Source organism: Podarcis muralis, chromosome 10, assembly GCF_964188315.1.
Source record: "Podarcis muralis chromosome 10, rPodMur119.hap1.1, whole genome shotgun sequence".
In the NCBI taxonomy this organism is placed as follows: Eukaryota; Metazoa; Chordata; class Lepidosauria; order Squamata; family Lacertidae; genus Podarcis; species Podarcis muralis.
In genome coordinates this window covers 53,541,921-53,564,325 of record NC_135664.1, presented here as the reverse complement: position 1 = coordinate 53,564,325, position 22,405 = coordinate 53,541,921, and the positions used below count along the sequence as shown (strand labels likewise).

Genomic DNA, 22,405 nt, shown 5'->3' with positions numbered 1-22,405 from the left:
TGAACAGCGTCCATTATTATTGCTTAATTTTGCTATTCAGCGCTGTAAAAGAAAATCTACAGGATGGACTGCGAGCAGATGCTATATAACCAATGCATTAATGGAAGCTATAGTGAAATTCATAGGAGTCAAACAGAGAAGGGCTTCTGTGGTGACCATAAGATTTGAGTAGGTTCATATGGGGTGGTTATTCAATTCCAATCCCCATCATGACCAACAGTTAAGAATGATGGGAGTTGTAGCCCAACAACATCTGGAGGGTGAAGGTTCACCACCCCTTGCTTAGGTCATGTATTCTACACCTACTGCCCCTCACTACTCTTGGAATTGCCCTTTGCTCAGTTTAACCTTTCTGAAAGATTTTATAAGGAATCTTACATTTGTCAGAACTTAGCACTTTTCTTTACTGAATCATCCTAAAGCACATAATTAAGGAGGCAGCAGGCAGGAATCTTCCAAGTTCCCTTAGTATACTGCATTTTGCAGGCATCCACTTAAAAGTACCTCTAGGGAAAATGGTGAGCCCACCTTTATTTAGGTACAGTCCAACGAGAGGTTGCTATTTTGGGGGATGCAGTCACTTGGGATTCTTAGACAGTGAGTTAGTTTCGCTCTGTATCTTGTGACCCTGAAGCTGGAGTGAGGAGTTTGCTGTCACAATTTCCTTAAAATCAGCAGGAAGGGGAACAGCTGGTTTCCTTTTAGTACTCTTTTTTGTGACACAACATAGACGCCACCTGAGCATGTCACAAAGTTTGTGCATGTATGTGTGTGCGCGTAGGAATATACTCTGCTGAAAACCTTAACCGGTAATGTGCAGCAGGTGAACACAATCTCCATCCCCTCTCTGTTGTGTACAACAACATGCAAAACGCAACCTGAAAGACAGCAGGGGCAGGGGGTGGAATGCCCTTGCTGCATTTTAAGCTGCAAATTAGTTCATAGCCTAAATGTTTTGCCTGTTGTTTAAGAGGAGTTCTGAGCCTTGCCAATTTTTATTCTATGCAATGGATGTTTTGTGTTGCCTTATAACAGTCGTTTAAATTTCTAAAAGTGCCCCTGGGGCCAAAAAAAAACTGGGGACCCCTACATTGAGATAGCACAATCAAGAATCAAAGGTTAACAGGCTGCAAGTCTATAGTGCCACATCCTATGTGACTGACTGACTACACAACTCATTTATATGCTGTGTTAATGTATCCCGAGCATATTCAAAGCTGCTAATTAAGTCATTTATTTATTTAAAATCTTTTATACCCTGGCCTAAACTTCCATGGCACCCAATAGTTAACCGATCACGCCAATTAAAACAACTCGAATTAAAAATTAGAATCCTCTGAAATTCTGTAGGCTGGGTTTGAGGTGATTCTAGAGCCAAGCGTATTAAGTTAGGTGCAAAAAATGGGTGTGAACTACCTTGTTTTTAATTGAGTCTCAGAGAAAACCCATACTTTTAGGGGAAAACCCCAACCACAATTCCTGTTGGTTGGTCTACACCCATTGCTAAGCTATAGCTGATTAATGCATTGCACCAACTACTTATACCAAATAAGTATAAGCCCACTACAGTTCATATATCAAACGCTGACAACAGCCTGTATTGCTGCAGAGTAACCAGAGATGATGTAGCTGTCATGGAATCATATATCTTTGGTCAAACATAGGGAGACATATTAATTTACAACTTAAAGCTTGGGGTCGGGACAGTCCATACCCTCCATACATCTCAGCCAAGCACACTCTGCTCCTTTGGCACACTTTTTGTGGGTGCTGAGATTAGAATTCTGCCATGTTCTCACATCTGCTATGGCAATATTGACTATTAGTATATTTTAGCAGCTGGCATGTGATGCAAATCAGCTTCTCACATATCTGCCACACATTAGTTATGTGCTCTGAGTTGGCGGTACTTTGGGCAGCACATTCGGCACTCATCTGCTAACTTGCAGAATGCTGATTTAAAGGTTTTTGGTTCCTCTTACATAAATGAGACTGAGAAGTCAGACCACTGGTCCATCTAGCTTAGTACTGTCCACACTGACGAACAGTGACTGTCCAGAGTTTCAGCAGAATAATTTCCCAGTCCTACCTGGGGGTGCCATGGAATAAACCTGAGACCTTCTGCATTTGAAGCAGATGCTCTATCACTGAACTACAGCCCTTCACAGGATTTTCCCTGTTAGTATGGTTTTCATTATTTGTACCCAGGCATATACAATACAAAATGCACATCCTTATGCACATTATTATTCTGATTTCTCATTCTGGTAACAAAGTCATTGGGGAGGAATTGGAAAAGCAAATATTTAATAGAATTTTCTGGCCACAAACCCTATTCTTTCACTCAATCTGTGATTTCTTTTGTTAGCATCCTAGGAGTATGGTGGGGGGCATGTGCTTTTGGCCAAGAATATCACTGCAGAGTTCAACATAAATAGAGAGATGTTTTTAAAAGCCTATCAGTTTTCCACAATGTCAGGCAAAGCACTTAGCTAAGTTATGTGTGCCAATATCATCTTTCCCATGGCTGGCTTGGCATTAAACATTAGGAATAAAGGATAATTTTAGCAAATGTCACATAATTTAGAGGAACATCCCTTGACCCACGAGCCCAGGATTGTGCTATTCTATCACTCTCTAACTTGGCAGGATCTACAATGAGGTTTTCAGAAGAGGTGGGCAGTAATTGTGTACTGATGCCCAAAGTTTTAAGAAATCAGGACAGAGTAAGTTTTTTGATTTAGACTGAAAGAACAAACATGATAGTCCTAGCTTGGGGGTGGGGGGTCTTGGTTTTCTTTAGTAAAAGATCCACTGATTTCATCAGGGCCACAATCCACTGAGAAGTTCTCTCATTCATTTCAACTGGATCTTGAGCAGCAGAACTTCATAGGAAACTGCTTTATACTGAGTCAGACCATTAGGTCATCCAGCACAATGTTGTCTACATTGACTGGCAGTGACTCTCCGGGACTTCAGACAGGAGTCTCTACCAGCCCTATCTGGAAATGCCAGGAATTGAACCTGCGACCTTCTGCATGTAAGGCAGATGCTCTTCCTACTGAGCTATGGTCCTTCCCAATGAATTAAGCTCTGGATCCACCAAGTACATGTGTGACTTTCCAGAAAACAGGGCATGTATCAAATAGATGTAAAATTTCTATACTTTCCTGTTGTTTCTCAGTGACTCATTCTCATTCTATTTCTAACAACACTGAGTTCATGATTAAAGGGACAGATTATGCTTCTTAAAAAAATGAGTTTTGTTATGTGATTGAAATTGTTTTACTATATTTATTGCTATGCAATGTAACTATAAACACACACACACACACAGTTATGTTGCATTGCAATAAATATATTAAAACAATTTCGTTCACAATACAAAAGACATGAAAAAGCATAATCTTTCTAATAGTAAGCACAGCACCACAATTCTGACAGAAATGGAACCCAAATGACCCCCCCCCCCCGGAAAGCAAGTGGGAAGTATCAGCATACTTAGGGAAATCCCAAGATTTAGAGAAGTATAAGAAATCTAAAAACAGCAACACCAAAAGGGGCACCTCCCACCTCAAAATTGCCCAAAAAGTGCTTGGTGGTCACCAAGAGATACTTAATGTTGATGCCAATTCGAAAAGAAAATATTCCTGCATGTGACACTGGCCCTTGAGATATTCCAATAAAGTATTCCTTACCATCCTGCTGCCAGAGAACTCTATGTTTGGTAGTGATGTATGAGTGGATATTTTCTGTAGTGCCACCCTAATTCTGGGATACCCTCACTCACCCTAATTCTGGGATACCCTCTCTCACAGAAATTCATTTGATATCCACACTAGTGGCATTCAGACGCCAGGTAGAAATCTAACCATTTATTCTGGTTTTCAGCCTGTTATTTTATATTTTTGGTATGTGTTTTTTAAACTGTGTTTTCTCTTTAATAATAAATAATAATAATAAATTTTATTTATATCCCGCCCTCCCTAGCCGAAGCCGAGCTCAGGGCGGCTAACAACAATAAAACAGTACAAAAGTACAGCATAAACAACACTCTAAAATCATTCATTATAAAATTAATTAATTCAAGCCACTGGCAACCATTGGGCCAGAGCTCCGCGAAGATTGCCGAGGGAGGGAGTCAGGCTGTGCCCTGGCCAAAGGCCTGGTGGAACAGCTCTGTCTTGCAGGCCCTGCAGAAAGATGTCAAGTCCCGCAGGGCCCTGGTCTCTTGTGACAGAGCGTTCCACCAGATCGGAGCCACAGCCGAAAAAGCCCTGGCTCTAGTTGAGGCCAGCCTAACTTCTCTGTGGCCTGGGACCTTCAAGATGTTTTTATTTGAAGACCGTAAGTTTCTCTGTGGGGCATACCAGGAGAGGCGGTCCAGTAGGTACGAGGGTCCTAGGCCGTATAGGGCTTTAAAGGTTAAAACCAGCACCTTAAACCTGATCCTGTACTCCACCGGGAGCCAGTGCAGCTGGTATAGCACCGGTTGAATGTGATCTCGCAGCGAAGACCTCGTAAGGAGTCTCGCTGCATTTAAACTGAGATATCGTGTTTTTTTAAATTAATTTTATTATGGCCCATCCAGCGATCCAAGTATATAGGGTGGGCTACAAATAGCCTCTATCTATCTATCTATCTATCTATCTATCTATCTATCATCTATCTATCATCTATCTATCTATCTATCTATCTATCTATCTATCTATCTATCTATTGACATACAGGCTTTCCCAGGGCAGATATATCCATACCAAATTGCCAAGTCCTGCCCTGATGGCACCGCTGGTAATATGTTCTTAATTAAATGACTTCCTGATCCATTGCAAGGGATGGTGATGGCCCAAGGAAGATGGAGACCAGTAGAGCCTGGATTTTGGAATGGGCAGGAAGCTTAGGCAAGACAAGGTCAGGACCTTGGATAAGGACCAAGGTGCTGGTTCAGGACCATGGTTAGCAGTTCTGCAGCTGATAAGTAGTCAGGATGAAAGCCCTGCCTCCCAAATACTGTACTGCTCCTGGCCAGTTGCTCCTGGCTGGTGCCTTTTTTGTAGCTGTTGGCTTCTTTCAGATTTCAGGGAATGAAATACAGGCTCGAGTGATAGCAGAACAACATTGGTAAAACTGAATCCCTCTCTCCTTCTGGGAAACTTTTGTAAGATCACTGTTTCTTAGGATTCCTGGTCCTGTGCCATAACAACTGGGAACAGGGAACTTCTTCACCCTCTTTTTTGAGTTCATGTGCCAGATGTTCAGGAATACAACTCCAGATCAGCTGGTTAAGATATACCAATTGGAAAGCGCTACCAAAAACTTTGTGCAGTTGCCTGCAGATGGCACCCAGTCTCCCCTGTTTATCCAGCTGATACTCTTAAAATAATACTGCTGCAGCAACTCCAAATGGATTGTTGAGCTTATCATAACAAACCAATGACCACACCATGCACAAATGCCACCCAGCCTCATTTGGGCTTATCGTTGGCTTGTATTGTTATGGTTCCAGACTGCTAATACCCTTAAGCCTCAGGCTCTAACTTGAGCAGGATGGGTTTATTTTGGGAAGAAGAATCTTTCCCATAGATGAGTGCCTATAATTCCAACAAAAGTCCTTTTTAAAAAAGCAGATATACTGTACTGAATTGTTTAGTCTAAAATTAAAAGAGTGTCACTCCCATGACTTACAAAAGAAGACATTGTAAAATCACTTGTCAGCAGTGAGAAAGATTGCAGCATCACCCAGAGATAGGATGGCCAGGGTAAAAAAGAGAGAGAGAGAGAACAGGGCTCCTGTATCTTTAATAATTGTGTTGAAGAGAGAATGTCCTGCATGACAAGCTATGCCAGCTGAAATTCCCTCTTCTACACAACTCTTAAAGGTGCAGCATCTCTGAACTCATTTCATCTGGTCACCCTACTGTCAACAAAATTCCGGCTGCGTATGTCATTCTGCTATGCCCGTAGAATTGCTGCCCTAGATGCATGGACCAATTAACTGTTCTCTTGCCCCTATGAAGTAGAATGTTACCCCACTTCTTTTCAGGCAAACCTATAACTATCGAAGGCAGACCTAGTTAAGTTTGGTATAACCATCCCACTTTCCTTTCCCTCCTGTTTTCATTATTCCCGTGGTGACCATGAGAAGGGCCATAGCTCAGTGGAAGGGCACCCTTTTTTCCTGCTGAAGGTTCAGTCCTTGACATTTCCAGGTAAGATTGGAAAAGACCTGTGTCAGCTCCAGCCTGCTAGGACTGTTAGGATTTGTAGTCAAAAATATTGGAAATGCACCAGGTCAATGAAAGCTGAGCTAAAAACAGTAACTTAAAAAAAACTGCATCCAAATAAATCTCATCAAGAGAAGTGTTTTTTAAAAACTGGGTTCTTGTATAAACTGTCAAGGAATTTTGTCAGCTCTTTCCAACTTGAACAGCTCTATCTTCCCTGCATGGTCAAAACATTGCCACATTTAAAGTTACAGGGGTGACCAGATATCTCTCATTCCTGCTCAATGCTCTGCCACTCCTTCTAGCTAAACCAGCTGTCAGCCCCTGTGGCGAGTGCTCCCATGTGCAAAGATCCACTGTGAGAAATGAAATCCTAGGACTGTTACAAGACACTCCTTCCTGACATGTGCTACTTGTATAGTAAGTTCACTGTTTGGGTGGCTGTCAGGCAGGAAGTATAACCATTGAATGGTGTTTATCTGCCAAACATATGCCATCCATTAAGTGAGATGATGTCAAGCTTATTTGTACTGAAAGAAAACAAAGATCAAGGTTGTAGTTTTTCCCATCCATAACATTTTGTATCCTTAGTATGTCTTATTTCTATGGTTGCAAATAGGGATGGAATTTTCCAAAAGGCTCACTTTGCGTGGATTCCCCCCCCCCCTAATGTCCATCTTGCTCCTTGATCTCAGTTAGAAATCATTTATTTTTTACAGGTTTCACCAAAAATAGAAATAATTATTACTTGCACCATTATATTCATCATTATGCACATTATAATATGTACAATGTTATATTTTACCAGGTCTGTGAATGTTTAAGAAAAAATTATTGCTGCTGTTGTTCTTATTGCTGTAATATTACATACATGTTACATGTGTATACACTCCAATATTCCTAAAGCAACCAGCACATAAATTGATACAACAATACATGTAACTGTATAAAAATACTCATGTCTTAATACTTGCAAAATCATGCTGCAAAAATACAGTTCCACACGAGGCCTGACTTTTATAATATACATTTTCACATAATTTTGTATATGATTAGGTGGGCTTTAAAAATAATATGATATGACAAATATACAAGCACCTCAAGCATAAGCAGATACTCGATGCAGGAGGTTGTCCAGCGCAGGCAAAGGTTGATTGGGTTGCAAGCCCTAAATTCCATGTATAAATCCATTTAAAAGGGATTCCTCCTCCATCCCTAGTTGTAAACATTGGCTTAGATCTGAAAGGGCTGTTGCACAAGTGGAAAGCACTTCCATCCACACATAGTAAGGACACTGAATTTTGCTAGTACCTCCTTTGCCTTCACAGAATATGCTCTTGAGGACTGGGGGGCACAGCAAGGAGTGTTGTCCCCAGCACCTGCGATTGTCATGGATTGGATGGGTGCAGAGGAGTGGTAGGAGTCCTCAAGGAAGCCCCCAAGGGAACAAAGCTCAGAGTCTTTCAGGATTGCAAGCCAGAAAATTAATGAAAAAGAACTAGGTTTATTTATTTATTTTAATTTTGTGGTTTTTAACTCTCTTCGAGGTGTTATTAATTCTCTTCGAGGTGTGCATCCGGTACAATCCTATGTATATTTGCTCTGTGATAAGTCACACAGCAGTGGGGCTTACTCCCAAGTAAATGGGCAGAAGATTGCAATGTTTGTACCCCCCCACACCCTTTTTGTAAGAACATATCCAAAGGCTAAAGGCTAAAGTACTGTGGTTTCAAAAGAAAGCTACGCAGGCCAGCATACTAATTGGGGTGGATGAAGTGCGGCTTAGAGTTTGCTATAAATTTAGCAACCAACCTAACAGGATTGGGCCATAAGTAACTTAGCCCACAGCTTAGTTAGCAGCCATTTTGTAATAAAAGCATGCTCAATAGCTGAAAAGAACTGTGCAGAGTTTCAAAAGAATATCCATAGAGGCCAGAAATATCAAAAGATTAATTGGGGCAGAGTCCATATCTGGTAGCTTAGGAAAGCCAATGTTCGGTCAATGAGGTGCCAGAGAAGGGATCTTATGATGGGATAGAAGACCCTAAAGGGGATAAAGAAGGATTGCTTATGAACCTGGTCTCTTTATATTACAAGGGTAAAATGCAAGGTCACATGCTAAATTAGGGAAGGAAGCATATCAAGTTGGATACTTTTGATCCACAGAATGTCTAGCATGTTGCATGGATTTGCCTGCACATAAAAACCAGAGACTTGGGGAATTAAAGCATGTTAATTACACTTACTAATTGTGGGTGAAGGCAGGCATTGTGTGTGATAATAATAATAATTTATTATTTATATCCCGCCCATCTGGCTGGGTTTCCCTAGCCACTCTGGGTAGCTTTCAACAGAATAAAACTTCAGACATTAAAAATTTCCCTAAACAGGGCTGCCTTCAGATGTCTTCTTAAAGTCGGATAGTTGTTTATTTCTTTGACATCTGATGGGAGGGCATTCCACAGGGAGGGTGCCACTACTGAGAAGGCCCTCTGCCTGGTTCCCTGTAACCTCACGTCTTGCAGTGAGGGAACTGCCAGAAGGCCCTCAGCACTGGACCTCATTGTCCAGGCTGAACGATGGGGGTGAAGACGCTCCTTCAGGTATACTGGGCCGAGGCCGTTTAGGGCTTTAAAGGTCAGTGTGACTGGAAATGGCTTGAGCACGCATTTTATTTCCTCAAAAGACACATCTTAGAATGGATGCTTAAATTGCTTCCACCACACTTAAAATATTAGCCCACTTCGCACATGCATTGAGCCACTGTGGTGTAGTGGTTAGTGTCAGACTAGGACCTGGGAGACCAGAATTCAGTTCCCTACTCAGCCATGAAGCTCACTGGGTGTGCTTTGGCCAGTCACTGCCTCTCAGCCTAATCTACCTGACAGGATTGTTTTGGGGATTAAATGAGGAGAGGGAGAACCATGTGAGCCACCTTGAGCTCCTGGAGAAAAAGGTGGGGTGTAAATGCAATTAGTAATAACAATAGCACATAGAATGAGGCTGTGGGGGCCCTACCTCTGGCTCTTTTCCAAGGCCACAGGGAGCCACTGGTTTTGCCTGACACCCACATGTTCAGTATAGATGTCTGCAAGGAAAAGCCGATACACAAAGACCTACACAATTGTCATTCCAGAGCAGAGGGAAGTCTCCTTGGGTGAAGGTCAATACACATAGGCTTTCCATTGCAGACGTCTATTCCTAATGCATGGATGTCATGGGGCCAGTTGAACCACACAACCTCAGGGACAGAGATGCACCCTAACAACTCTGTTCTCTGTGTAATTCCACTTCACTGGATTCGTGTGAAAGGGAATATAATGCCTGCCTTTGTGCTCTGGAAAGTAGGCTAGCATTATTATTGAAGCTGAGTTATGGGCCCTGTCTGCACTACATGTTTAAAGTAATATTACAACACTTCAAATAGTCTTGATTTCACCCAAAGAATCATGGGAACTGTAGTTAAGGGTGCTGAGAGCTCTAGGGAGACCCCTAGTTCCCTCACAAAGCTACAGTCCCCAGACTTTGCAGGGAAGAGGGATTGACTGTTAAACCCCTCTATAGATTGTAGCTTTTCGAGAAGAGGGGTCTACAGTTTTCAGGATTTTTTGGGGAAAGCCATGACTATTTAAATTGGCATATTACTGTTTTAAACGTATGGTGCAGAGGGAGACACAGCGAATTCTCTAAGGATTCCAAACAAATTCAGACTCAGCTGTGATTTGAACCAGGGCTCTTCAGTTCATCATTCATGCTCCTATACCAGCTGATATTCAAGTGAGCTGCAATGGGAAAAACCCCAAAAGGATTGGTTCAGTCATTAGGCAGAGTAGGCAGCTGCCCCTCAGGCAGCTGAAATAAGGGTGCCAGCAAATTAAGCTTTTATTATTGTTTGTTTTTACTTCTAGGGATGGAGAGAGGTACTTGTGGCATTTTCTGACTTAGGTGCCAAAATAACTTGGCTGGTTTTGGGCACTGTGGATCTTGACTTCAAAGGGTGGGGTGGGGACATCATTTTGCTGCTGTCTCAGGCATAAAAATGTATTGGGCTGACCCTGATCCAGTTTATAAGCATAATCTGCTTGCAGACATGCATATCAATCAAGGAGCTGCTGTGTTTTTCTGCTTCAGCCTGGCTTCTCTCTGCCCCCAGTCAAGCACAACAGCAAAATGGATAGACATTCCTGCTGGCCAATGAACTGAATGATGATTGGCCATTTGTCCTGCCCCTTCCCCAGGCACCAGGGAGGCTATTGGCCTTTTGCAGGGGCAGGGGGAATTGAACACTGTATGCACATGCATTTGATTAAATGTGCATTCATGCCCCACCCATTTATGAAGAAGAATCAGTTTTCAATATGTTGAAAAATTGCTTAGGGGAGTAAGGGAGAAGTTCCCAAGCAATTTATGCCCACCAGTCTTCAAACAATCTGTGCTGTGCCCTCAGTAGGGAAGAAAAACATCCTTTGGAACAAGAAGCACTGACTGTGTTTCCACCATGGGCCCACTCTAGAGCAGGGATGGGGAATCTGTAGCCCTCCAGATTTGCTGAAACCTAACTCCCATTAGTGCCAGCCAGCAGGGCCAAGGGTCAAGGATAATATAGACCAACAGCACCTGGAGTGCCACAGGTCCCCCATCTGAATCCATAGTATTTCTTCACACCATGCATATGTCACTTATAGAATTTATTGCTATCGCATGTAGGGATAGCCACAGGCTTGGAAGGCTTGAAAAAACAAACTGGGCAAATTCACAGGGAAGTCACTGGTCATTAACTTAGGGTGCTTAAGACTGATGGTAGTATATGTCCAATTGCAAGATGCTGGGGATAAATATAAGAGATGTTTAGAATCATCAGAGTTTGCTTTCACTGAATCCACCAAGGCAACAGTGTTCTATGTCAGCCTGTACCATAAACATGAGCCAACACAGTATAGAGTGTTGGTGGAAATCAGGCCTAATTAGCCATGACAGGCCTCTCTGTTTGGCATGCAAGGCTGATTTGGCCAAACACTGACAATCAGGATTGTTGGAGCTAGCAAAGCACTATGCAAAAATGGACCACCTGACATCACTGGGATGGATGCCAGGTGATTGCCAGGTGGGCAGTCCCATCCACCTGTTAAACTGGGCCCAGTGGGGAGATAAGGATCTGGCCCACTGGCCAAATCCAGTTCCCCAGTCCTGGTATACAAATACGGTCCTCTCAGTGGTGGCACCTATACTATGGAATTCCTTTCTGAGACATAGCCAGCAGGCACCATCTATTTAGTATTTTAAGGATGTTTTATAAACTCATCTGGTTTGTTGGATAGCCAGCTGCTAGGGTTTTTGTTAGTGTCTGGGTTTTTGTTTTTTCTGATTGGGCTTATTTAAAAATGACAGCTGTATTGGAATTTAAATTGTCGGTTATTGACGTAGTGGTATATTTGCTACTATACGAGCCTCATTGAGAAGGTGGTGTCTGGAAAGGCAGCTTAGAAGTATTTGAAATAAACAGATGCTCCAGTCTCTCCAACTATTAGCTCTGAAGAGCACCCTTCCATTAGCATCAGTGGGAACTTGGGAGCTTCTTCAACACGGATAGCAGCCACCACAAGGTGTGGGCTTTTGGTCAGACTGTGGCAGGGAAGGAAAGTGTTAACCTCTTCCCCAGGTGTTGATGAAAATGCTGCCCACTAAGCAGAGCATTAACTTTTTTTATGTAACCAAGCAGGTTTAGCCCACAGCCTGTCAGGGGCTAATGGGAGTTGTAGTCCAAAAACATCTGGAGGGCACCAAGTTGGTGAGTTTTGCAGTGAAGCAGGAAGGCTAGCAAAGCTCATGTTTTATTGCAAAGGTGACATAAACAAAGCTATGTGAGTGAGCTTAGCATTACTGAGGGACTGTTATTAGAAATTATCCGGATGCTATCTGCATTCCTACCCTTTTGCTTCCTGGGACAGCAGGGATAAGGAGTGCTGCACAAACACGATATCCCTTTCCAGAGGACAAAAGAGAAGTTTCTCAGCAGTGACCTTTACACTCGGGCATGAGAATCCTCCCAGTGATACATACAGTGATACATTCTGAAGTGCAGGAGCTCCTTGTGGCACAGTCCACATAGCCACTACCCTGAGGAGGGTCCAAAAATGCAGACAGCGGAGTTGATCCATCATACACATATGTACACACACACAGCAAATAGCAGTGTTGTTGTTTTTTAAAAAAAACGCTCAGTCCATTAGGATCAGTATGACTGCAACACTATGCATAGTTTCCTGGGAGTAAGCTTCATTGAACTTGGTAGTGCTTACTTTTGACTGCATGTGTTCAGCTTATAAAACACACTGAACTTTAACTAAAGGTACTGAGCCAGCTGAATGGAAATTTTAGCTCTGAATTAGAAATCCAATCAATTGTGTAAAGAAATGTTCCCATTTAAACCACTAGCATAAATAAAAGTATCTCTCTTCTCTGCTTGATTATTTCCCTCATTTGCTTTACGACGTTAACGTTACCAGATTTTTTTCAATGAATCCGGGGACACTTTTCAACTTCAATGGATTTTGTATGGGGACTGATTTGTAAATCCAGGGACTGTCCCCAGGAAACAGGGACGTCTGGCAACCTTACTTTAGGTCCTCTGTCCTAGTCTACCACAAACAATAGTGAAACTTGAAAGCTTCATTCACATTCACTTACCAAAATACAACCATAGAATTGTAGAGTTGGAAGGGATCCTGTGGGTCATCTAGTCCAACCCCCTGCAATGCAGGAATCTTTTGCAGAACATGGGGCTCGAACTCACAGTTCTGAGGTTAAGAGTCATATGTTCTACTGATTGAGCCATCCCAGATAAGTAGTTGTTGTTGTTTAGTCGTTTAGTCGTGTCCGACTCTTCGTGACCCATGGACCAGAGCACGCCAGGCACTCCTGTCTTCCACTGCCTCCCGCAGTTTGGTCAAACGCATGCTGGTAGCTTCGAGAACACTGTGCAACCATCTCGTCCTCGGTCATCCCCTTCTCCTTGTGCCCTCCATCTTTCCTAACATCAGGGTCTTTTCCAGGGAGTCTTCTCTTCTCATGAGGTGGCCAAAGTATTGGAGCCTCAGCTTCAGGATCTGTCCTTCCAGTGAGCACTCAGGGCTGATTTCCTTCAGAATGGAGAGGTTTGATCTTCTTGCAGTCCATGGGACTCTCAAGAGTCTCCTCCAGCACCATAATTCAAAAGCATCAAGCAGATAAGTAGTAGAGTGTGTCAATTACCCTGCTGCTCTAATGGATGGCCTCATCTCTCTTGCTCTAAAAAGTCCCAGATCTGCACCCCCTTGTGTTTTCAATCCTCTCTACACCATTAAATATTTCTGGAAAGAAAGGATTCCAGCTTTTAATATCTGTCAATCTGGACATTACAGTATATTCACCATGGGGATTGGAATCTCCACTATGTGTTCTCTTGCAATTTGTGTCAGTACTGTTTGTTGGGTAGGTGGGTGGGCTTTACCGGGAAAAATGTATTACCTGATGGCACTGATTTACTCAGTTAATTGATGATACATGCAGAGGTGGGATGGGAAAGACACTTTGATTATAGCAATTTCTGTGAAAGACATTACATCCAGGCCACCTCTACAGCCATTATGATGCAACTTATTATGGGTCTCTATATGCATTGAAGATTGTGTCTATAGGACACACTATTTTTCCTGCTTTACTTATGCTGAGCAGTTTTTGAAGCACTATCCCATTATCCAATGTCACTTCCTGACAATCTGTTCATTAAACATTCATCCCAATTTGTTTGTAGAGAGATCTGACAACATTGGCTATTTAATGAGCATTCATCCTGATTTGTTTATGGAGATATTAGGCAACATTGCTGCAAACAATTGTTATCCCACCTTTCCAGTGCATTTTCTCATCACTTTCCTTACTGCAAAAAGTCCAGTGTTTGGGGGAAGCAGGTTTGTTTCATCAGAGCTTTAAATCAGTTTTAATTGTGCAGCCTGAGTTTTCTGGTATGTGATTGAATCCCTCCCAGAAATAGTGGCAGTCTGGAAGTTCACCAAAACATGCAAATCATGTTTGATCAACAGCATAGCGAGAGAGAGAGAAATCCAACCAAGGTAATGCAGGCAACATGTGGCAATATTGTCTTCAGATCTCTGAAAAACTCTCTTCTGTTTACAACCTATGATTGTCACTCATCCAGGAAAGAAAACTCCCCAATAGCATTGAAAGTACAGTGTGGTACCCAACTACGTTTTACTTAGAGTAGACCCATAGAAATTAATGGAAATACATTAGGTGAATTCTGAGTAAAACATAGAATTTAATGTGAATTTGCGCAGAATAAAACTGACAGACCCCCTACCATTAGGTAAAGTGAGGTAGCAGATTTTGAATAGCACTTGGTTTTAGATATTGTAAAGGGGCATCAGTTTTTTAGTGATTTAATATATTAGAGTTGTCTTAGAGAGGGAGAGTTTTTTGTGGAATTTTCTGCCCTGGGTGCTGAGTTACTTGACTAGGAGGGCAGCAAAATATACTGGGCCTCCTTTGATGATTAGCCTATTTCTTACATAGAGTTTGGACATGATCTTTTTACTTAAACATGCACCTCTCTCTGTTCCATAACACACTATTTCCATGATCTATTAATCTCACAACAACCCTGTGGTAAAGAATAATATCATGACCATTCCACAGCAATGAAATAGAAATGGAAGATTGTCAGATAGTTTATAACCACTGACAAGTCTGTTAACATTCTACATCTAATTTTAGCTATTGATCAGCACAGCTAGCTGGGGTTGATGGCAGTTGATGGAAGTTGTTGTCCAAAACATATTGTTGCATGTCATCCAAATCTCTGGCTGCTGCTGCAAAATTCCTGGGGTTCCATGCACTTACCCAGGGTTTGGTTTTCTTGGAATGAAGGACAGCAGAGACTGTGGTGTCTTTATGATATATGGTTTATTTACACTTTATGATATATGGTTTATTACAACCTGAGCCTACAATGGAGGAGTTCACAGCATTAACGCCCCAAGAGGCTTTTGCTTTTCCTATAGCCACAGCCTTGGATTTCAGCAGAAATCAGGCATGGTTCTGTCTCCCAGCTGCCCAGCCTGCAGCCTGCCAGTTTATAGCTTCTAGCTTGCACACACAACTCTCAACTCTGGCCTTTGTCTTTCTAACAACCAGTGAGTTGAGGGAGGGGGTCCCACTCATTTGCCATGTGGCACAGAACAACTTTCTTTGTTACCTTAATGGCACATACTTAGAAGGCCATCACTGGCTATTCCAGGATTTGACTCCATGCTGGATCCAGGAATTAGTAGAGGGCTTAGGCACTTACAGGAGCGAGCCAGCAGTAAATCACACTGTGCAAGTTGGAGTTAACTCTTTATTAGCAAGAACACGATCTGCACAGGAATGTCAGGCCTAATGAGCACAGCAGCTCATTTCTGGTTGGTCTTGTTCTCATGAAGCAGTTGCTGAGAATGAAGATTCCCACCTCCCCACAATTGCCCAATTCCCCTCCTTTCCAGAGTTTTCCCCAAGCAATCTGAAGCCTTCCCAGTTTGGCCCAGGAGGCCATTTTGAGCTCATCACACTCACTTCTCATTCAGCTGACATCACCTGACATCAGGCACTGGATAGACCTGGTCACTGTTGAATGCAGTGAATTCCTTTATTCCGAATAGGATTCCTCACAAGAAAAGGGAAAAGTTGACAGCTATGTCAAATACCCACACAGTTGCTCACAATTTGATCTGCCCCACTGTCTTAAAGTAGTTCCTCTCCCCACCATTAGTTGGTGGTCACATGGCCCTTCTGGTATCATACACCCTCCTATCCACTAGAGGGTGCACACACTCTGTTGCTGTACTTAGTGTCCTACAAATGAAGGACACTCACATTTTTTGTTCCCACACCAGTAGTGGCTCTGAATGCAGCTCTTTACCTTCTCCCTGACACAAAATGTATTGATGTGACTGCATTCCCACTGACTCCAACTGAAGGAGAAACTAAACATCACTCATTACAATGCCCTTCACGTGTATAATATATAGTTGTGGTCTGTCATATTCTATGCTCTGACAATAACAACAACAACAATTTTATTATTTATACCTCACCCATCTGGCTGAATTGCCATAGCCACTCTTGACAAGGATGGATATTTCACATACCTTGATTTAGCCTACAAATTGCTAAAAACTGCCAAGCAGTATTATGTGATCAAGATCAGGTTAGCTGTTTCAGTTATCAACCATGGGAAAAAGACACACAGGTGCAGTATGTCATTTAGAACATATATTATGAACATATAATCTGCATATCTGAAAGCCCTTTGATTGTCTGGCAATCTATTTTACTTCACAGATTGGGGTGTGTGCGCACAAGAGAGAGAGAATCTGATGCTTCTGAATTTAGAAAGTTATAGCCATTCTCCTCAGCCCCATGAAATGCAGCAGAGATTCCTTCCTAAAGCCAAGAGGGCAGCGGCTGTGAACAACAGATGTAAGCAGAGCTCCCATAACTGTCAGTTTTCGGAGGGTATGCATTGAGAGGAGAGGAGGTGCTATTTTGATTGATATTTCGCTGCTGTATATAAAGCCGAGGAATTATTCTCCCCCTCTGCTTGTCACACTGGCCTGCATGCTCTCCACTGGACTTGTGGCTCCTTGCTGTTGCATCTGACACATAATTGGGAATAAAGAGGAACAAAAACAATGCCGGAACCCACCAAAAAAGCCGGTAAGTGTCATCGTATCTCCCTTACGTGTTTTAACAAAAAGCAAAACATGTGTTTTGAAACCAGCTTGTGACTGAGCAGAGAGATCAGAGAAGGCAAAAGAAGCTGTTATCCTTTCTTGATTCACCAAATTTGAGATCCATGAATAGAGTCCACTATCACTGAAAACAGTTGAACAACTTAGTGATGAAGGTTAGAAAGCTCAGCTGAACTGGAACATTTTAGTTATGGTTGTGCAGTGCTAGATTATTGTTATTGTTGTTGGTACAATTTACTTTTCTGAAAGCTCCTTTTTAATTACCATGTGTCTGAATGTTTATAGGGGTAGTTCTTTGTGTTTTCAAAAAGTGCATAAAGCTTTACTATTGCAAATGAATCTCATTTGTATGTTAACAGGAAGAGTAGGTTTATAATTCAGTTTTACAATTTGCCTTGGATATTTGGGTATTTCTGATAATAGCATCCTCTTTACCTTATTCACTTTGTATCAAATTATGAGATTATTTTTCTGGCTGGCAAAACAGAGATGCTGTCATTATGAATCCAAACTTTGGAGGACTACTGCCCTTCCCAAGCAAAGATTTCACAAAGTTGTAACATATTTAGAATCCAGCGCTGCATAATGGGAATATTACCGAGACAGAAATATTTCCTTTAAATAGTCCACTTTTTAAAAAAAGTATTGGGAAGAAGGTTCCTCAGCTTTAAAAGGTGCAGTTTACCAGTAACTCAAGTATTCACTTATTATATTAATAGCACAATCCTTAAACTGTCTACTCAGAAGTAAACCCCACTGAGTTCAATGGGACTTACTTCCAGGTAAGTGTGTACTGTATAAGATTGCAACTTAAGATCACATGCACACCATACATTTAAAGTACACGGCTTTCCCTGGGAACTGTATTTTGTCAAGGATTCTGGGAATCACAGCTTTGTAAACTACAGTTCCTTAGATTCTATGGGGGAAGCTACATGCATTTAATGTGCTGTAAATGTATAGTGTAGAAGCCTAAGTATGCCTTCCTATATTAATGCTTCTTTTCCTACACATATAATCAATCGTGTGCATGAATGCTTAAGTTACAGTTCGATCCTGTTCATGCTTACTTGGAAGTTAGTCCTATTGCATTCAATGGAGCCTACTCAGTGGGCATAGGATGCTAGATTTCATCTTTTTCCTCTAAGCGAAATCTGCCCAGTTCCCTCGCCCTCTTGTATAGTCTACTCCCTATAACATCTCGGTTGCAATCTTCATAAGGTCACTATATGCAATACAGTGGTACCTCGGGTTACATACGCTTCAGGTTACATACGCTTCAGGTTACAGACTCCGCTAACCCAGAAATATTACCTCGGGTTAAGAACTTTGCTTCAGAATGAGAACAGAAATCGTGCTCTGGCGGCGCGGTGGCAGCAGGAGGCCCCATTAGCTAAAGTGGTGCTTCAGGTTAAGAACAGTTTCAGGTTAAGAACGGACCTCCGGAACGAATTAAGTACTTAACCCGAGGTACCACTGTATAGCTTTTCCTATATGGATTTTCGGGGGGGGGGGGGACATATATGCTATGTATATACACTGTAACCTAGGGAAATTCACAAAGAAAAAAACCAAACTTGTAAAATCCCTCCTTATTACCCAGTAACTTTTCTGCATGGAGGTGATATTAACAAAACTTTCCCCCTTCATTCCTTTGGAATGTTGAAAAAGGATACTAGTATGCTAAGGAGCTAACAGCAATTTTCTCTGTGTGCTATGTTTGCTTCATGCTCAGAGCATAACTCACTTCCATATTTAGGATCAAGGATATATCCTCAGGGCATATTGGATGGTGGCTCTGTGGGGTTTTCACCTTGTCTGTTAGCGTGTGGTATGGATGTCTTGAGTGTTTTACAAGGTAAATCAATTACTGGTTCAACCTTTGCCTTTGACATGGTGGATTTTGCTTGTCCCTTCTCATATTTTCTGGATAATGTGAACAAACTTACTTTACAGTATTATGGATATATTGCTTATAGAAGCCTTTGCATGGCACAGAGGATTGGATCAGCTAATTTTCAGAATAAGTACAGGCCTAGAATCTACCATGCTTTTCTTGATAGCAGTGTTACCACTTCAGTAAGAACTGTCAGCTTTGGGTCGCTGTTGTCTCAAAATGTTTCCAACAATTTTTTGGGGAAATGGATTGAAAGTACCTTTTTATCATATGTATTACTTACATGGCCAGAGATATACTGCAAAAGCGTGGAGCCAGTGTGGTGTAGTGGTTAGAGTCTCCGACTAGGACCTGAGAGATCAGGGTTCAAATTATTATTATTATTATTATTATTATTATTATTATTATTATTATTATTATTTTCAATACATCCAAAAATCACAGGATAGTTTACAATATAAAAACACAAAAATACAAAACATAACAAACAAAACAAAACAATAACCCTCCTCATACAGTTTAAAAGGCCATAGATTGTTTACCATAATTATTCCAAGTTCTGGGAGAAGAGGAATGTTTTTGTGTGGTGCCTAAAGATATGTAATGAAGGTGCCAGGTGGGTGTTCCTGGGGAGAGAAGTCTACAAGTGGGAAGTCACCACAGAAAAGGCCTGTTCTTGTGTTGATGCCCTCCGGACATCTCATGGAGGAGGCACACAAAGAAGAGCCTTAGATGACGATCACAGGGTCCTGGTTGTTGCAGGAAAGGTGGTCTTTGAGGTATTGTGGCTCTGAGCTTTTAAAGGCTTTATACAGGCATAGGCAAACTGCGGCCCTCCAGATGTTTGGAAGTACAATTCCCATCATCCCTGACCACTGGTCCTATTAGCTAGGGATGATGGGAATTGTAGTCCCAAACATCTGGAGGGCCACAGTTTGCCTATGCCTGGCTTTATATGTCAAAACCAGCACTCTGAATTGAGCCCAGAAACTAACTGGCAGCCGGCACAGTTGGGCCAGGACTGGTGCTACATGTTCAAGTGGTCTTGTCCCAGTGAACAACCTGGCCCCTGAATTCTGCACCAGCTGAAGTTTCTGAACTTCTTCAAAGGCAATTCCATGTATAACACATTGCAGTAATCTTACCTAGAGGTTACCAGAGCATAGACAACAGAGGTTAGGCTATCCTTGTCCACACAGGGGCACACTTGAGCCACCAGTCGAAGCTGATGGAAGGCATGTCACTAAGGCCACCTGAGCTTCAAGGGACAGCAATGGATCCACGAGTACCCCCAAGCTCAGCCCTCCAGATGTTTTGAGACTACAATTCCCATCATCTCTGACCACTGGTCCTGCTAGCTAGGGATCATGGGAGTTGTAGGCCAAAAACATCTGGAGGGCTGAGATTGAAGAAGCCTGGTGTAACCAGTGGCGGAGCTTCATGCTCTGGCACCGGGGGGTGTGGCGTGCTGCCCGCAGGGGCATGGCATGCGTCCTGGGGGTGGGGTGCACTGCCTGCGGGGGCATGGCACCCAGCACAAGCGGGGGGGGGGGCTGTGAGCTCCCCCCGCACTCCTATTCTTCCACCAGTGGTTATAACTCCATCAAGAGCAGGCAATCTCCAATCCATCCAGTCTGGGGAACCACCCACAAACAGTGCCTCAGTCTTATCTGGATTGAGCTTCAAATGGATTGGCTCTCATCCAGTCCATTACCAAAGCAAGACAACGGTCCAGCACATCCACTGCCACACCTGCAGATGTAAGGAGAGGTAGACCTGTGTGTCATCAGCATATTGCTATCCCCAGTTGGCTATTAAGCTCACTTGGTGACCTTGGACCAGTCACTCACTCTCAGCCTAACCTACCTTATGGTGTTGTTGTGGGGTTTAAATGAGGAGGTGAACCATATAGCTACTTTGAGCTCCTTAGAGGGAGGAGTGGGATAGAAATGCAATGAATAAATAAAAAATAAAAATTGCATTATTTTCTTCCCTTTCTTTTGTTTTAGTTTTATACTCAGTTCTGGCTAAGTATTTCCTTGAGGTTTTCTAAGACTGTTTAGACTAGGGCTGGGCAGCCTGTGGTCCTTCAGATGTTGCTGAGTCCAGCAAGTGTAGCCAATGTTCAGGTTCTGCACCCCTGATTCATACAGAATTCCAATCTTCTGCACCAAGTAAAGCATTTACAGCTGATAATACCATACCCTTCACATTAATTTACAAGGTTTAGAGCTTATTAGCGTTCCTTAGTTGCGTGGATTAGGAGTTTCAAAATGAGGATGTATTTTTGATGCAGTCAGAAGCAGTACAAAAGAAATATATATTAAAGGGATTTTAAAATACTTTTTAAGAACAATACTTATTTGTGCAATAGGAGCATCCCAAATCTGCTAACTGACTTTAAATTTCTGAATTGAAGCCTATGTTCAAACTTTGGTGACATTTTAGGGTAATCCACCTACAATGACTTAAGAAAACTTGGTACTGTACTTCCAAAATTCTGAAACTTTGAGGTTAAACCTCCTTAAGGGACAGAACCTCACTCTAGTGTATGACAAGCTCATCTGCAGCTCATGAGAAATGTTCATTCAGCTTTCAGGTTTAGTTTTAACAGATAGTTCTTTTGTTTTCATTAAATCACTACTTAACTTCAAGACAGGATGTCCTAATTGGCAGACTTTGGGGAGACATAGTAGTATCGATATTGGGAAGAAAGTTGTTCAGGATGATCATTTAGGCCTTTGCAACTTGACGGTGTCATAGAAACATTGCAGAGTTTGTGAGGAACTAGCAAGTTGCTTCTTTGCTGTTGAATATTGTTCATTTGTGTGTATGTGATTTGATGGAGAATTTGTTCCAAACGATATGGCTGCTGGGCTATTTAGTTATTAAGTTTTCTGTTCTTGGGAGAGAGAGAAGAGGTTAAGGAGCTTTCTGTAGGATATAAGGGTTTTAGCACCTCAAGTGGGATCCTGCACCTTACAGGACTGAGCCCTAGGCAACTAGTGTTGACAAGGCTGCAAGGATCAGTTTGCATCCTGGCACTGCTGCTTAGCGCTGGAGGACAATAACGTATGAAGTATCCTACCCAAAATAGCTGTACCAAATGTGCACACGAATGTGAGAGAACCTAAACCTGCACCCAAACTACTGCCAGCCTGCCTTGTAAAGTATCCTATTTGCCGTACAGACAGCTGACATATATCTTAACATCAATTCTGTTAGAGACGGTATAACACTAGAGATAGTACTGACTTTTATTTATTAGTTTAAAACATTACTCTTCATTGCAAACCAATCTCAGAGCAAGTTGTGATTAAAACTGAAGCATAGAAGACAGTGATTGGGGATCTAAGGTCAGGGGGCTAAATGTTGCCTTCCAGGCCTCTCTGTTTGGCCCCTGTAATTCTCCCCAGGTCATGTACACGTAAACCTTGAGTGCTTTTGTTTGTGTCCTTGAACTGTGATAATGTCTTTTGCTTGCCTGGAAGGATGAT

At 42.3% G+C, this 22,405-nt stretch overlaps 1 protein-coding gene across 8 annotated transcripts in view; it reads left to right on the top strand.

Moving 5' to 3' along the window:
- Positions 1-16,642: 16,642 nt before the first annotated feature.
- The window catches only part of MYBPC1 (myosin binding protein C1), a 93,033-nt gene continuing 87,270 nt past the window's right edge, over positions 16,643-22,405 (top strand). For 2 of the 8 annotated variants that reach the window (XM_077935041.1, XM_077935042.1), the window contains exon 1: positions 16,643-16,976. In XM_077935041.1, coding sequence (XP_077791167.1) covers positions 16,952-16,976 — 25 coding nt within the window. In that variant the 5' untranslated portion in view covers positions 16,643-16,951. The remainder of the gene's footprint in view (positions 16,977-22,405) is intronic. The other 6 variants (XM_077935037.1, XM_077935035.1, XM_077935036.1 and 3 more) reach the window with 5 other exon arrangements.